Source organism: Cervus canadensis, chromosome 17 (assembly GCF_019320065.1).
Source record: "Cervus canadensis isolate Bull #8, Minnesota chromosome 17, ASM1932006v1, whole genome shotgun sequence".
In the NCBI taxonomy this organism is placed as follows: domain Eukaryota; kingdom Metazoa; phylum Chordata; class Mammalia; order Artiodactyla; family Cervidae; genus Cervus; species Cervus canadensis.
In genome coordinates this window covers 50,609,951-50,627,719 of record NC_057402.1, presented here as the reverse complement: position 1 = coordinate 50,627,719, position 17,769 = coordinate 50,609,951, and the positions used below count along the sequence as shown (strand labels likewise).

The 17,769-nt window shown below is 44.4% G+C and overlaps 1 protein-coding gene across 3 annotated transcripts in view; it reads left to right on the top strand.

The window, feature by feature from the left end:
• Nucleotides 1–17,769, top strand: part of AGBL1 (AGBL carboxypeptidase 1) — a 900,518-nt gene that overhangs the window by 122,273 nt on the left and 760,476 nt on the right. For all 3 annotated transcript variants that reach the window (XM_043434375.1, XM_043434374.1, XM_043434376.1), the window contains one exon: nt 9,385–9,422. In XM_043434375.1, the coding sequence (XP_043290310.1) occupies nt 9,385–9,422 (38 nt within the window). The remainder of the gene's footprint in view (nt 1–9,384; nt 9,423–17,769) is intronic.

Genomic DNA, 17,769 nt, shown 5'->3' with positions numbered 1-17,769 from the left:
GGTTTATCAGTTTATCTCAGCACACAGTAAGTGCTCAATAAATATTTGTTGAATGAATGGACAGTGTAACTAAAGCTCCTAGACCAACGCCTGATTTTTGGAAAAGGTTCAGTGAATATTTGATGGTGTTCTGTAATCAAGTACTATTAAATGATGGGTATAGAATATGGATCTAGTGGTAAAGAACCCACCTGCCAATGCAGGAGACATAAGAGATGTGGGTTTGATCTCTGGGTTGGGAAAATTCCCTGGAGGGGGCATGGCAACCCACTCCAGTATTCTCGCTTGGAGAATCCCGTGGACAGAGGAGCCTGGCGGGCTACAGTCCGTGGGGTCTCAGTGAGTCAGACAAGAGTAAAGCGACTGAGCACATAGGCACACGCAGAATAAGGCCAAACAAAATGTTTTCTGGTTTTTTGGAGTTTGCAGACTGGAAGGGGAGACAGACATTAGTAAAATAACCATGAAATGAGTGAAAAATTACAAACTGAATTGAGAAATTTAAAAAGGGGGAGGGGTGAAGGATGAATATACCAATAGAGGACCTGGACCTAGGCTAGGGGTCCTGAAAGTCTTTCCTGCGGGAGTGACACCTGAAATGGGATGTGAAGAAGGAGGGGAAGGCCACAGCATTTAGGCTGTGTCATTAGCAAGGACGGAAGACAAGTTACGGGATATATTTCAAAGCCTGGCAGGTCAGAGGGGCAGAACTACAGAGCGTAAGAGGCAGGGCTGGGGCTGGGCTGGAGCAGGTGGCAGCTCCCAGGCTTGGTGGGGTCTCCTGGAGCATGTTTCATATTTGGGTGTTTATCCAAGAGTGAAAGTGGTTGTGGGAGTTGCGATGTGAGGGTTTTCTAATCTGATGACCTTGAGAAGATCATTTTAGTTGCAGCCTGAAGACCAGTTTGATGGGGACTTAGAGTAGATATTTCCTGGGAAATTCCATGGACAGAGAAGCTTCGTGGGCTACAGTTCCTGGGGTCGCAAAGAGGTGGTCGTGATCGAATACACACACACATTAAAGATGATGTGGTTAGATTCATTCTGGGGTTGTCACAGTCGTTAGATGAGAGATATTTGGGTGATCTTAATTTCTTTCATTTACTCATGTGCAACTATTTTCTGATATATCTAACATGATTCTGCAGTTCATATATATTTATTATATAGAAAATAAACTGTAAATTTCAACCAAGGCCAATGACTTTAGAAGTTACATTTCTCTGTGAAGTACCGGACCCCCATGTGCTTGGACCAGGCTGGCAACAACAGAGGAATGGGCAAATTAAGAGCATGCTAGAAGTTAAAATGGGGGAGTTTGAGTGTGTGGTGTGATCTGGGTGGTAAGGGCATGTAGACAGAAGGATGTCTGAGTTTCTGAGATACTGAGATAGCAGTAGATAGTTCTATTCTGTGGGAAGGAGAAGACCAGGGAGGGTCATGTCTTGGCTAGGAGAATATCAGGGTCCTAGTATCTAAATATCAAAGATTGCAAGAAGCTTTGGGTGGTGTATAGACTCTAATGTAGCCCCCCATCACCCACATCTCCTAGTGTTTATGCATTTGAGTAATCCCCTCCCCTTGAGGGGCTTCCCAGGTGATGCTAGTGGTAAAGAATCTGCCTGTGAATGTAGGGGATGCAAGAGATGTGGGTTGGATCCCTGAATTGGGACAGTCCCCTGGAGAAGGAAATGGCAACCCACTCCAGTACTCCTGCCTGGAAAATTCCATGGGCAGAGGGGCCTGGCAGGCTCTAGTGCATGGGACTGTGGAGAATCAGACAGGACTGAGTGGCTGAGCATAGCTCCCCTTGAGAATGGGTAAGATCCAAGGCTTGCTTCTAGACAATAGAATATGTCCAAAGTGAGAGCGTGTTACCCCCATGATTGCATCGTGTCCTAGAAGACTTTGTCTTGTTTACATACTCCCTATAAAAATTTCATGATTGATGAAGTTAGCAGACAGGTTTGTTGGCTTAGCATCTAGGAGTTGAGAATGGTCTTCAGCCAACTAATAGCAAAGACACCAGGGTCCTTAGCTTCACTGTTGCAAGGAAATAGATTCTGTCCATGATCTGTTGGAGCTAGGAAGCAGACCCTTCCCCAGCTGAGCTTTCAGATGGCAAGGATGCATTTCTGACTGACGGCTTGGCTGCAGCCTTGAAAGACCATAAACAGAGGATCTAGTAAGCCATGAAATTCCTGCCCCAGAAAAACTGTGATATAGAAAATGTTGTTTTAAGCTGCTAAATTTGTGGTAATTTTTCACAGAGATATAGATAACTAATATAGATCACGATCATTATATCTAGACCTTTGGAGTTACAGAATATTTGACCTCCATGAAATAGTTTGGCTATTTTATTTTTCTCCAAGGGGGAGAAATTAATTTTTCTCCAGGGGCCTCTCCTGATTAATATATGATAATCCTGCCAGCTCACCATGTGCAAACACATATACAGGGATGAACCTTCACTTCCTTGCTTGGTAGTGGTTCTACGACAGATGTCACTCAAGTTCATGGTATGTTCCAGGGACTTTGGTAGATTTTAATTTAATTTTGCCTTGACCTCCTTCTTCACACCACTGTTATCAGTTAGAACCTATTAAATCTACTTCACTGCTGAGGCTGCTGTGAGATTTGGAATGATCCAGTAAACCCCAGAACACAAGACCACAAAAATGGCAAATCCAAGTTTCAAACCCCAGCCTTCTAAGTCCTAATTCAACGACTCAGGCCCGGCATTCAAAACCTCTGTGGGTTGGTACCAGATAACTTCTCCATCCTTGTCTCCATGACTACCTTTGAACATCTACATCCACTCAAGCTTAGCTAAACTGTAAAATGTAGAACCTTGAATTAAGCCCTGGACTCAAGGTGAAGAAGCTATATTGGCTCTGTGACAGATTAATCATCTGACCTTGTGCCAGTCACCTGCACTGAGAGATCTTTTAGATTTCTTCTAGCACTTTTCATTGCAGTACCCGGGATTAGTTGCCCTGTGGCATGTGGGATCTTAGTTCCCCAACTGGCGATTGAATCTCCACCTCCTGCATTGCGAGATGGATTCTTAACTACTGGAACACCAGGGAAGACCCTTCTAGCATTATTTTAAAAGTGCCAAGAGCTATATGTGATTAGATCTGGAGAGATGTGGCTACTATTTCGATGCTGCCTCTTACTAGCTGCTGGAAGTTGGGCAGGTTATTTAGTGTTTGTGAACCTCACTGGTGCATGTGTACAATAGAACTAGTTATTTAACCCTCCAGCATTCCTGGGGAGATTACACATGATAGATGTAGGACGCTTAGCATAGCACTTGACATTTATGGGGACTCCCCAAATTATGGTAATAATTATTAAAGACTATTGTAAAAGCTCTCAAAATTTATTTCATTTTGAAGAAGTAAATTAAATTGTTGCAGTTCTGTGGCTTCTGCTAACTCTTGACAAGGGAATATATACAAATTTGGCAATGTTTTAAACAGCTTTTTCTGAGGAGGAGAACTGAAATGACCTGTGACCTCAAGAGGGCTTCCCAAGTGGCGCTAGTGGTAAAGAACTGGCCTGCAAATTCAGGAGACATAAAAGATGTGAGTTAGATTCCTGGGTCGGGAAGATCCCCTGGAGGAGGGGATGGCAACCCACTCCAGTGTTATTGCCTGGAGAATCCCATGAACAGAGGAACCTGGTAGGCTTTGGTCTATAGAGTCACAAAGAGTCAGACACAACTGAAGTGATGTCACACCCGCACACATGTGACCTCTAGAATCTTGACTGAGTTATCCCCCACATTGTGGAATGGGTAAAGTGGAAGCCATCCCATTTCTCCTTTGCCTGTTGTAGTTCTCTGGGAGCATGATATTCAGCAAAAATTTATTAAATGACCCATTCAGTGACCCAACTCAGGGAGAGTCAGCAGAGGAGGACATTTTGGCATTTCTAGTCTTAATCCCAGGAGGACTGAGCAATTCAAACCATATGGGATGATGATATGGGTTTAAACAGAACGGTGGCATCTCAAGAATCTTTATAGAACCAGTGAAACTCCCAGAACCATGGGTACTGAATGTCCATGTCCAGCAGGGGGCAGTCTAGAACACCAAGTCATTCATTCAATGTTGTGGGCTTGATTTCTTAGCGTGGAAGTAACTCACTTTCACTCATTTTCTTACTTGTTTAAACTTTAGCTGCTTGCATTTTTGCTTTTTTGTTGGTTTAACCATTGGTTGGCAAAGTAGTTGGTTTTACGTCCTTAGTGTTACACCAGGGGGTCAGGAGAGAAGCAGAGCACAGTGCTCAGACAGTGGACCAGTCTTCCAGACATTTATCCACCAGACACAGCGAACATACAGAGGCTTTCAGTGACATTCACGTGAATGCCTGGATCCCAGCACCACGTGGGGGATCAAACGCTTTCTGTTTGCTCGTAAGTTCATTAGCTGATTCCAGTCATTTGCTCTTGTTTAGATCTCATATGGATCTTATACCTTAACCTGCATCTTGACAAGCTTAATTTTTTTTAGAGGAAACTATTTATATTATCTTCCCAGTAGGCACATGATGTGTGTATGGGCCTTGAAATAGGGTTTCCCAGATCACTGCTAAGCTTTGCTGAATGAGATATCTTGGATATATTTTATTCCATTCCAATTTATTCATTTTCATTAATGAAGCTAGTTAGTTAACTGCTGAACTGATTTACAGCTCCTATTGGGTCACAACCTACAGCTTCCCTGGTGGCTCAGATGGTAAAGAATCTGCCTGCAATGCGGCAGAAACCCAGGTTCGATCCCTGGGTCAGGAAGATCCCCTGGAGAAAGGAATGGCTATCTACTCCAGTGTTCTTGCCTGAAGAAGTCTATTGACAGAGAAGCCTGATGGGCTACAGTCCATGGAATGTCAAAGAGTCAGACACGATTGACTGAAAACAACAAACAATTGGGTCACAACCTACAGTTTGAAAAACACCGTGCCTGGAAAATCTAGCGACTTCCAGTTTTAAACTGAAGCCCCTCTGTTTCCTTCTCCTTGACTGTGCGTTATCTGCGTTTCTTAGGGGTTTCCTTCCCTCTAGTCCAGATGCTTCCCTGGACCAATTCTCTACTCCGCTCTTGATAGAATTTCTTCACAGATATCCCCTGTTGCTGTGGCTACAAGTGGTGTTGCTACTGTAGTGATTCATAAATATACACCCCAACTCTGGATGTCCTCCAGAATCCTCATGTCTGTGTTTCCACTCGCGTTTTGAATACTTCCGTGTAGCTCTGTCCCTGTCATCTCGAGCTCAGCAAGTCCCAAATCAAGCTCATCATCTTCTCTAAACACCTCAATGTCCCTCCTTCCTGGGTTAATTGTTCTCCCAATTACCTTGGCTAAAAATTCCAGGCTGTCATTGACTCTTCCCTTTCCTCTGTGCTTTATCACTGGCCTGTTTATCATCAAATCTTATTCTGTTCCTGGTGAATTTGAGTTTCTTAATTTATAAGAAGTTCAGAGACAAAGTGATAGGTAAAAGTGGGTTTATTTAGAGAGAAACATACTCTACGGATAGAGTGCGGAGTCTCACAGAAGGCGAGAGAGAGAGGCCTTGAAATATGCTGTAGTTAGTTTTTATCAGCTGGGTAGTTTCATAGGCTGGGCTTCCCTGGATTGGGAAGATCCTCTGGAGGAGGGCATGGCAACCCACCCTAGTATTCTTGCCTGGGAAATCCTATGGACAGAGGAGCCTGGTGGGCTACAGTTCATGGGGTTGTATAAGTCAGACACGACTTAGCGACTGAACAATAAATTTCACAGGCCAGGGAGGATTGTTGTTATTTCAGGGGAGGGGTGAGATTTCCAGAAATTGGACCAAACCACCCCCTTTTGGGCCTTTTATGGTTGGTCTCAGAGCTGTCATGGCACTGGGGGTGTGTCACTTAGCTTACGCTAATATATTACACTGAGCGCGTAATGCGGCTCAAAGTCTATTGGACGTCGGATCCCCTACCACCTTGGGTCTAGTTGGTTCTAACCAGTCTTTGTCATGTCTTATGGCTGTGGCATTCCTTTAAAAGTTGTGCTCTGCCCCCTTTCCTCCTGTTTCAATTTGCTCAAATTCTCCCTCTCACTTTTCCATCCTTGACACCATACCCTCTTGATAGAAGAAATGGAATGGCTTCCTATTATCTATGAAATTGTATCTAAACTTACACTGGATTTTGGTCTCAAACATGATGTGCATTGTTGGTCTAAATGTGCCCTTTGCTGTGTTATGGATTGATCCCCCAATTAGAAGGACAAAATATTTGTAAAGAAAGAAATATTTTCTGGTTCTTCAGGAATCAATCTCCCATCTTTGACTAACACGACACTTACCATGTGTTTTCTGCTGTATCATGTCACTGTTTGGATTCATGTTTATTTATTGTGTTATCATACCATTGGCTTCCCTGGTGGCTTAGATGGTAGAGAACCTGCCTGCAATGCAGGAGATCCAGGTTCAATCCCTGGATCAGGAAGACCCCCTGGAGAAGGAAATGGCAACCACTTCAGTATTCTTGCCTGGAGAATCCCATGGACTGAGGAGCCTGGCGGGCTACAGTCTGTGGGGGTTGCAAAGAGTTGAACATAACTAAGCAATTAACACTTTCAGTTTTCAATGGAGCAGTACTTGATAGTGAATCCCCCAAACAAATGTGCCTATGCAAATCAGAAATGCAGGGTTGCCCCAAGACCTGGTCTGTGATCTAAGATTAGGCTACCTATTTCACTTGGGATACCCCATTCTTTCTTTTCCTGTTTCTACAGTTTCCTTCTTCTCTGCTAACCCCCTTTGATGAACTCAATGTGGCTACTCTTCTTTTGACCCAAAAGACTGATTTTCATTTTGTCTCAGCCCAAGCCAGGCCTTCTGTACTTTGGCTCATGGAGTTTCCACACTGACTTGGGCTCTCAGCAACGCCTTCAAAGTGCTTCTTTTTAGAGTCACTAAGGTTAGGGAACCATTAGCTGAAACTGCCTGCCTTGGCCAGGCACTTACATGAGTTATCTTGAAATAAGAAGTCCTGATAGTGAACACACCAAAAAGTAACCAGGAGAATTTGGGAGGGACTGGAAGGAGGGGGGAGATGCCAGTCCATATGCCCTACCAACCTCCCAGGATCTTTCTCGATGGAATACGTCTTGGCTGAGAGATGCACGCACCACCAGGAAGGACCCTGAGTCAGACCTTGTATGAGTCAAGTGAGATGATTGGCCAGAGACAATCTAGACACTAATCCCATTACCATAAAACCCGAGACAGTGAGCCTTATGGCAGAGCAGTTCCCTGGGTCCCCTGCTCTCCACCCGGGCGCCCCTTCCCAATAATGCCTTTTGTTTTGCCAGTACATGTGTCTCCTTGGACAATTCATTTCCAAATGTTAGACAAGAAGGTGTTCCCCTTTCTGCAACACCACTATGTAGAGTTGAAAAGAGGGTGGCTGAGGAAGCTGAAAGTTGATTCGAGGAAATTATGGTTAGGAAGGAGAAATGATGTAGTCTATTGGTGAAAACTAGCCTTGCTTTCTTTACAACTACCCTGAAGCTGGGTGGGTCTCACTGAGCTGGGGTCATCCCAACCATGGATTTGTGCCTTTGAGCATCAAGCCACTGCTTCTCATAAGTTATGGAGAGCAATCATGTTTCAAGTGCCTAATTTTTATTTTAGTTTAGTTTATTTTTATTTAGGTTAAAATATTTAGTTTATTTAATTTTATTTAGTTTTTATTTTATTTTGTTCATTCCTTTGTTATTATTTTTCACAATCAGCTCTATTACTCAATGTAAAAGTGTTAGTTGCTCAGGCATGTGTGACTCTTTGTGACCCCACAGACTGTAGCTTCTGTCCATGAAACTCTCCAGGCAAGAATACTGAAGTGGGTAGCCATTCCCTTCTTCAGGGGATCTTCCTGACCCAGGGATTCAATCTGGGTCTCCTGCATTGCGGGTAGATTCTTTACCATCTGAGCCACCAGGGAAATAGTATATAATATATTGCAAAGATAATTGCTCCTTATCAACTATGCAGAGACCAGGGCAAAGCAAGTGCAAGATAAGCTCTGAAGAAGAATGGATGTGTAGGAAGCAAAATGGGAAGAGAGATTTCTGGGTTTGGGGTCTCAGTTCATCTCCCATGTCTATGAAATCTTGGAATAGTGATATATTTTCTTTGGCCTGTGCCCCCAGTTCTCAGAAGGGTGCTGGGAACATATCACTGGGTGTTTTTTTGTTGTTCAGTTGCTAAGTCACGTCCGACTCCTCGTGACCCCATGGACTGTAGCACCCTAGGCTCTCCTGTCCCTCACTATCTCCTGGGGTTTGCTCAAACTCATGTCCACTGAGTCGGCGATGCCATCCAACCATCTCAGCCTCTGTCTTGCCCTTCTCCTGCCCTCAATCTTTCCCAGCATCAGGGTCTTTTTCAATGAGCTGGCTTTTGCATTAAGTGGCCAAAGAATTAGAGCTTTAGCTTCAGCATCGTTCCTTCCAATGGTTATTCAGGTTTAATTTCCTTTAGGATTGACTGGTTTGATCTCCTTGCTGTCCAAGGGACTCTCAAATGTCTTCTCCAGCCCCACAATTTGAAAGCATTACTGTTGAATAGGCTTTAAGGATAAGTTAGTAGGGTCGTGCAGAATACTTCTTTTTTTTTAAAGCAAGCCCACTCTCCCTCCCAGAATCACAGCAGAGTCCCCAGTGCCATGAAGTTTCCCTCTGCCATATGAGTGGGTCTTTGTGTGACCTCCCCAGGCACAGGGAGCAGACGGAAGTCACTAAGCCTTGGGCCAAAGGCATTTTCATTCTCTGTGCCTCCTCTTGCTGTTACAAAGGCTGTCAAATTCCTTTATGGAAGAAAACAATGAATTTGGAAGAAAAATGCAATATCGTCATTTTCTACCCTAAGGAACCAGCTTCATTTTCCAATGTGTGAATGTTTTCGAGTGTGTCCCCTGGGCCCTGAGCATTTCAAGAAGTTTGCTGTACTCACCCCGCCTCCAAGGCTCACCCCCTCCCAACTCATTCCACAGAGTCCCCAGGGTTTGCAGGTACAAATCAAGGGCTTGTGAGAGCTCTGGCTGGAAGGAGCGAAGTGTGAGGAAGTTGGTGGAAGCGGGGAGGGGAAGAGACGCCTAGCAGCAGAAGGGACTCTTGAGACCCATTTGCAAGAGAGACGTTTCACTCAGCAGGATTTCTGCATTCCTGGCCCTTGAATGGCCAGCGGTAGAATCCATGGAATGCCTGCTACCTGGTTGCTAATGGGGCAGTTAGGTGGCAGCAGTGAGCGGGCCGGCTGTGGGATCCCTGGGCTAACACGACCACGGAACATTGACTTGACCACTCTTCTTTCTCTTTCCCCAGGGCAGCCGCTGAAGTTCTGGCAGCACTGCTGAAATCCAGTAAGTGCCTCTTTTGGAAGATGGCGCTTTCTTTCCCCTCTGAGTCCCGTGAAAGATGCTCTTCTGTCTCCGCGGCTCATTTTCAACCTGGAAGGCAATTAAGCCATTCCTGCCTCTTTGGGGTGAGAGGGAGGGTACTATGGCAGTTCCAAGCTCTGGGCTGCAAAGAAAGATGGATGTGGATGTGCCCGTACATAATACGGCCGACACAAGCCATTCTAACGGGAGCATGGTGTCTACCGCAGACCGGAGGAACTCTCCAGCTCCTTCAAATGGGACAAGCAGCCCTTGAGAACTGTTGGAATAAACTGCAGTTTCCAGTCAGATTGTTCTACGTATGAAAAGTTTATGAGAGCAAGTGGGAAGCCTGACTCTTCCCTTTGATTCACAACTCAGCTTGTGACTGTATTCTTAGGCAGATGGGGTGTTGTAATAGCTTGGCCAGTCTAGATACTGATAACAAATTTATATTAAAAAGTTGGCTCCTTTCTCGGTTACTTGAGTGATTGCAAAAGCATAGCTCTGGGGGTCTGAATAATTTGAGATTTTTCTTTCTTTTTTTTTGCCTTGTAGCCCTGGTCTAATTACACTGGGAATCAATTTCATGTGAGCAATATAGTAGAAGGCACCGTGCACTTGGGAGGGAGGAAGTCTCAGCTTAATGTTTTTATTCCCGCCTCCCCCTTACCTCTTCATCTATTTTAATTTGGCACCTTGGAAACCAGCTGCTTCAATTGTGATAGTTGTTTCTCTGTAGGGAGCCCGAGGCCTGTGGGTAATAGGTGAGCTTTAATAAAACCTATAAATAAATAAATAAAAATCACCCCCCCCCCACCACACATCTGTCTCAGCTCCAAGTGCAGAGAAAGAGTCGTATCACATAATGCTACCTTTTGTAGACTGAAAAAGTAGTTGAATCTTGGATTCATTTGGTTTATTGGAACTTGATACAATGTTCAGGTCTATCCACAGGTGCCTGACCTGAAGGGAGAGTGGAGGTGGTTAGAGCAGGGGAGGGAGTGAAGAGTTAGAAAGTCCTCCAGGCGGGAGGGGATGCGAAAGTGTTACCTGCAGGCTATGGGGATATTGCAGAGAAGAAGCCAATTCTATCTCCATATTGGAATATGTTTCTTTGACTTGTTTTTAGATTGTTTTTGTTATTATGTTGTTGTTCAGTCACTCCGTCGTGTCCGACTCTTTGCGACCCCAGGGACTGCAGCACACCAGGCTCCTCTGTCCCTCACCACCTCCTGCAATCTGCTCAAACTCATGTCCATTGAGTCGGTGATGTCATCCAACCATCTCATCCTCTGTTGCCCCCTTCTCCTCCTGCCCTCAATCTCTCCCAGCATCGGGGTCTTTTCCAGTGAATTGGCTCTTCTCATCAGGTGGCCAAAGTACTGCCGCTTCAACTTCAGCAACAGTCCTTCCAATGAAATTCAAGACTGATTTCCTTGAGGATGGACTGGTTCAATCTTCTTACAGTCCAAGGGTCTCTCAAGAGTCTTCTCCAGCACAATTTGAAAGCCTCAGTTTTTCAGCACTCAGCCTTCTTTATGGTCCAGCTCTCACATCTGTACATGATTACTGGAAAAATCATAGCTTTGACTAGGCAGACCTTTGTCGGCAAAGTAGTGTCTCTACTTTTTAATACGCTGTCTAGATTTGTCATAGCTTTTCTTCCAAGGAGCAAGTGTCTCTTGATTTCACGGCTGCAGTCACAGTCTGCAGTTGATTTTGGGGCCCAAGAAAATAAAATCTGCCACCGTTTCCAGTGCAAATACTGATTCAGATTTGGAGATTAACTGGGTTTCAGCACACTAGTCGAGCTTAGCAAATGGAGTGAGCTGTCTTAGGGGCTCAGTGTTATGAGTTTCTAATGTCTACTCTCTCTCCAGAGCTCAGCTCATTCCCTCTGAAAACATTTTCCCTAACTACCGAGACTAGGCTAGATAGATGCCCCTCCTCTGCGCACACATAGGCTCTCTCAACTCAGCATTGATTGCACTGCATTGAATTTGCTGTTTGCCCACCTCTCCCAGCTGATTGCAAGCTTTTTATGGCAAGGGTCATCTTCGCTGAATGTTGTTTTACTTGCATCAGCACAATAGCACAATATAAAGGCTTAAATAAATATTTGTGTGAGTGTGTGTGTGTGTGTGTGTGTGTGTGTGCGCGCGCTCAGTTGCTCAGTCATGTTGGACTCTTTGCCACCTCATGGACTGTAGCCCACCAGGACCCTCTGTCCATGGGATTCTCTAGACAAGAATACTGGAGTGGGTTGCCATGCTCTCCTCCAGGGGATCTTCCTGATCTGTGGATCTTCACAACCCATGTCTCCTGCATCTCCTCCATTGGCTGGTGAACTCTTTACCACTGAGCCACCTGGGAGGCCCCAAGTATTTGTGTACCAAATGTTGAAATGAATGAATGATTTCTGATATTTCCATGTATAAAAATGGCAACACCATCCTCTACTACCCTCTTTCTACTGAATCCAACAACCAATGCATAGAACCAATGATCTTAGTTCTAATGTCTGCTTAACTATAAGGATAGGCTGTCAGGGAAATGATAGACTGCCATCTTCTACATATAAAACAGGTGTTTTTTTTTTTTTTTTTTTGTCCCGTTAGAAGGATGTGTAGGGCTATTTGCTAATTCTTCTGAGCTGTCCACATACATTTTGTCTGAGTCTTAGGTCTATCCTATCACAGTTGGATGAGAACTTCTCTAAAGCTCTTTCTGTTTACCAAGGTTTTTTAGCCTTGACACTCTTGGCACTTTGAATTGGATAATTCTGACTTCTTGAGACTTCTCCTGTGTATTTCAGAATGCTTAGCAGTATCCCTGGCCTCAACTCACCAGATGCCAGGAGCACTCCCAGTTGTAATGAACCAAACTGTCTTTACACAATGGTAATATGTCAAAATTGCCTCCTTCTGAGAATCACTGATGTATATATGACTATATAGGAGCTGGAGTTCATTCAGGATTTCAACTGATCTCTCCTAAATACCTTTATTGGTATTTCACAGAAGTGCTTATTTTGTCTTGCATGGTTTAGTTGCAGCAGTCGTGTCCAACTCTTTGTGACCCCATGGACTGTAGCCCGCCAGGCTCCTCTGTCCTTGGGATTTCCCAGACAAGAATACTGGAGTGGGTTGCCATTCCCTTCTCCAGGGGATCTTCCTGACCCAGGAATCGAACTCTGCATTTTCTGCATTGGCAGACAGATTCTTTACCCCTGAGGCACCAGGGAACTTCCATTATTGATCTTAAATTCCCCAGCACTGGCATCATTCTTGTGGATTCAAATGAGGTAAGAATATGAAAGGCAGAAAGTCATTATGAACATGCAGAAGCTACTTGGGAGGGAGCGTGTTTTAGAGCTTTAGAGAATCTTAGCACAAGGAAGGCAGAAAGTTCTACTACAAGTGCTAACTCCCGTGTTTGGGTAGAAGGATTCTGAGATTATATTTGAGCTCAGCAGGAAAGAAGATGATGTTTTTAATCTTTTTTTTAAATTGAAGTATAGTTGATGTACAATATTATACAGATTATAGGTGTACAATATAGTGACTTACAATTTTTAGAGGTTATATTCCATTTATAGTTATTATAAAATATTGGCTATATTCCCTTGTAGCTTGTTTCATACCTAATAGTTCTTACCTCTTAATCCTGTACCCCTGTGTTGCTCCTATCCACTTCCCTCTCCCCACTGTTAAGCACTAGTTTGTTCTCTCTATCTGTAAATCTGCTTCTTTGTTGTTATATTCACTGGTCTGTTGTATTCTTTGATTCCCCTATAAGTGATATCATATAGCATTTGTCTTTTTCTGACTTATTCATTTATCATAGTGCCCCCTAAGTCTATAGATGATGTGGCAAATAGCAGAATTTCATTCCTTTTTAATGACTGCCTAGTATTCCATCATATGTGTATATACCACTCCTCTTTATCCATTTATCTGTTGATAGAGACTTAGGTTTCTTCCATATCTTAGCAATCACTAGTAATGCTGCTCTGAACATTGGGATGTATGTATCTTTTGGAATTAGTTTTTTGTTTGTTTTTCAGATATACACCCAGGAGTTGAATTGGTAAGTCATATGGTAGTTCTATTTTTAGTTTCTGAGAAACCTCCCTACTGCTTTCCACTGTGGCTGCACCAGTTTATATTCCCACCAACAATGTAGGGAGGTTTGAGAGGGCTGTGTTTCAATAGCAAGGTCTTCCATGGATTTGGGCAGGAGCAGCTGCCATCTTTGTTCTACCAGCCCAAGCAGTACTGTGTGCATGTGAGGTCTGAATGTGTATGCTACTGCTGCATGTAGGCTGCCTGGGATACTGCAGCGGAGATGGTTGTCATGGAATTCTGCAGTTGTCTTCAAATGCCTTCTTGCACAGTTAAGACTTGACATGGAATGCCAATTTGGATGCCAGATGAGTTTGTTTCCACTGAACCTAAGTGCAGGAAGTTAATTTCTGTCTAAAATTCAAATCCTCACCGTGTGACACTGATATCTGGAATATTTCCATAAACATTTATCTCTTGAAAGCATACTCTTTTTCAGTTCAGTTCAGTCGCTCGGTCATGTCCGACTCTGCAACCCCATGAAATGCAGCATGCCAGGCTTCCCTGTCCATCACCAACTTGCAGAGATTACTCAAACTCATGTCCATTGAGTCAGTGATGCCATCCAGCCATCTCATCCTCTGTCGTCCCCTTCTCCTCCTGCCCCCAGTCCCTCCCAGCATCAGGGTCTTTTCCAGTGAGTCAACTCTTCGCATGAGGTGGCCAAAGTATTGGAGTTTCAGCCTCAGCATCAGTCCTTCCAATGAACACCCAGGACTGATCTCCTTTAGGATGGACTGGTTGGATCTCCTTGCAGTCCAAGGGACTCTCAAGTCTTCTCCAACACCACAGTTCAAAAGCATCAATTCTTCGGCGCTCAGCTTTCTTCACAGTCCAACTCTCACATCCATACATGACCACTGGAAAAACCATAACCTTGACTAGATGGACCTTTGTTGGCAGATGTCTCTGCTTTTTAATATGCTGTCTAAGTTGGTCATAACTTTCCTTCCAAGGAGTAAGCATCTTTTAATTTCATGGGTGCAATCACCATCTGCAGTGATTTTGGAGCTCCCAAAAATAAAGTCAGTCACTGTTTCCACTCTTTCCCCATCTATTTCCCATGAAGTGATGGGACCAGATGCCATGATCTTAGATTTCTGAATGTTGAGCTTTAAGCCAATTTTTTCACTCTCCTCTTTCACTTTCATTAAGAGGTTTTTTAGTTCCTCTTCACTTTCTGCCATAAGGGTGGTGTCATCTGCATATCTGAGGTTATTGATATTTCTCCTGGCAATCTTGATTCCAGCTTGTGCTTCCTCCAGCCCAGCGTTTCTCATGATGTACTCTGCATGTACGTTAAATAAGCAGGGCGACAATATACAGCCTTGATGTACTCCTTTTCCTATTTGGAACCAGTCTGTTGTTCCATGTCCAGTTCTAACTCTTGCTTCCTGACCTGCATACAGGTTTCTCGAGAGGCAAGTCAGGTGGTCTGGTATTCCCATCTCTTTCAGAATTTTCTACAGTTTATTGTGATCGACACAGTCAAAAGTTTTGGCATAGCTAGTGGTCATTCTGGCCTTGATACTTATATCTATCCGTATAAAAGTTGTCCTTTTTAGTATATTTGTATAATTTCATCACGGGTCTTCCCTGATGGCTCAGTGGTAAAGAATCCCCCTGCCAATGCAAGAGACATGAGTTTGATCCCTGGTCTGGGAAGATCCCCCGGAGAAGGAAATGGCAACCCATTCCAGTATTCTTGCCTGGAAAATCCCCATGGACTGTGGAGCCTGGTGGCAGGATACAGTCCATGGGGTCGCAAGGAGGCAGACAGGACTTAGCGACTGAACAACAACAACGACATAACTGTGTCACAAAAGGAGAATATTCCGCAGTCAAAATAGAGCCTGAAGGACATATCTACTACCTTGTGAACAGTTAACACAGGTGGGCTTGGGAATCTGAGGTCAAAGAGTCTTATCAAGTAGTAGGTGATGGGAGGTAATCCCCATCAGTAACAGAGTAAGGCTGGGGGATCTGGGAGCCTTGGAGCCACCCATTGTAACAAAGAGAGACAAAGAACACCTGTTTGCATTAGGACAGTTTCGTTATTTTGTTTCAGCTCTTTTTCCATCAAGTAGCTTCTGCATGAGAAGCCAAAGAAGGGAAGGTAGATGGTAGGCAGAGAGAAACGAATCAAAAGACAGCTCTCATCTCTTTCTCTTTCTAAGCAACAGCAGGCAAAATAAACTTGGAAGTTCTAGGCGTTTTCCCCAATAACTTCTGAAATTTAGAATCCTGATAATTAAGGCCATTGCTCATTCAAGGGTCCTTTTTGTATGTCCATGGAATGATCTAATCCAGAGTCCATGCCTTTATTCTATCAGCTTCCCTCTTTCTGCTCACACATGTGCAAATGCTAAATCTTCCTGTAGTGAAAGTTTTACCCTTTAACGCTTTATCCTACACAAAACATTTAGGTTTTTATCCCCAAAACTTAATAAAGGTTTAAGACATAAGGCTTCTATGGCAGGCAATTATTTTCCTCCAGTAAATCAAAACAATGCATGGTCCTTTGCCATATGCCTTTTAAAATTTTTATTAATTTATTGAAGTATAGTTGGCTTATTGAAGTATAGTTGTGTTACTTTCTGCTGTACGGCAAGGTGTCTCACTTATATATATTCTTTTTTTATATTATTTTCCATTATGGTTCATCTCAGAATATTGAATATAGTTCCCTGTGCTAAACAATAGGACCTTGTTGTTCATCCAACCTATATGTAATAGTTTGCATCTCCTAACCCCAAACTCCTGCTCCACCCCTCTCCTATCCTCCCTCTTCTTTGGCAACTGCTCTGTTCTCTATGTCCATGTGTGTGTGTGTGTGTGTGTGTATACCTCTGTGTGTGTGTGTGTGCTCAGTCGTGTCTGATTCTTTTGTGACCCCATGGACAGTAGCCTACCAGGCTCCTCTGTCCATGGGATTCTCCAGGCAAGAATATTGGAGTGGGCTGCCGTTTCCTTCTCCAGGGGATCTTCCCAACCCAGGGATCAAACCCGAGTCTCCTGGATTGGCAGGCAGATTTTTTACCACTGAATCACCAGGGAGGCTTCCAGGTAGTAGATATCCTGACATCCTTCCATGAGCATTAGGTATAAATGGAGTTTGGAGAAGTGGAGGCCCTGGCAGGGATGCTTGGAATGGGCATGCATTGTGAGGTTCTTTCTGATCTGTACCGGCTCCAGTGGTGAATCTTCATGTGATGCCTTGGCAGTCACCTTGCTGCCCAGCTTTAAAGGTCACATTCTCACAACAAGGAAACACTTGAAGCACTTTCTGGCTCAGTCCCTACATCTTACTTATTTTAAAATTCTTGGCTGGGCCGTGTAGCATGCAGGATCTTAGTTCCCTGACCAGGGATCGAACCCATACCTTCTGCAGTGGAAGCATGGAGTTTTAACCACTGGGCCATCAGGGAGGTCCCAACTCTATGTCTTGATAAAAGGGTGATGAATGGGCCTGCTTCAGACCACTCTCCAGCTTCGGAGTTTTCATTTAGAGGAGTCTGGGAGTTTGCATAAGTTGGGGCAATGGGGAGAGTGCTTGAAATGGGAAACTGAGTTAGTGGAGGGACGGTGAATGCAGAGGAGTTGGGGCAAGTTTATCAGGAAGAGGGGTTCTCTGTGACCTCCACGGGGAAGCCTGTCCGGCGGGGTCCAGGGGACAGTGCATCCCGTTGCTAGGGGGAGGGGCCCTTTGGGGCCTCTTGGGTTCTCAGCGGTCCTCTCCTGTGGCCTGTCAATCAGCCGTGCAGGGCTCGGGGGCCGTGATGGTCAGAGAGATGCTCTGTGGCAAAATGGCAGAGAACTAGCCACGTAAGAAATGTCCCGACTGAGGCTTCTGTGGGAATTCTAGGAGCTCTTCGTTCTCAGTAGGGCGTCAGTGTTTTAGGATGGTAGGCACAGTGATTCCTTTGAACTTCTGACACACACCAGTAGCCGTGGGGCAGTATAGCCTTCTTGGGGCTTACATGTACAGTCTGGGTTACCACGGGGCCTGGAATCTGCCCTTCTGGCTTCCTGGGCTGTCTGGACAAGCCAGGTACCCCTGGGTTCCACCTAGGGAGTGTTTTCCCTTTAGTTTCCAGCTGAGGCCCGTGGAGTCGGACCATTAGAGCTGGAAAAGACCTTCTGGGTTGCTTAGTGCAGTGGTGTTCAATCTTTTTTTTGTTTTTGTTTTTTGAGTAGAGAGCTGA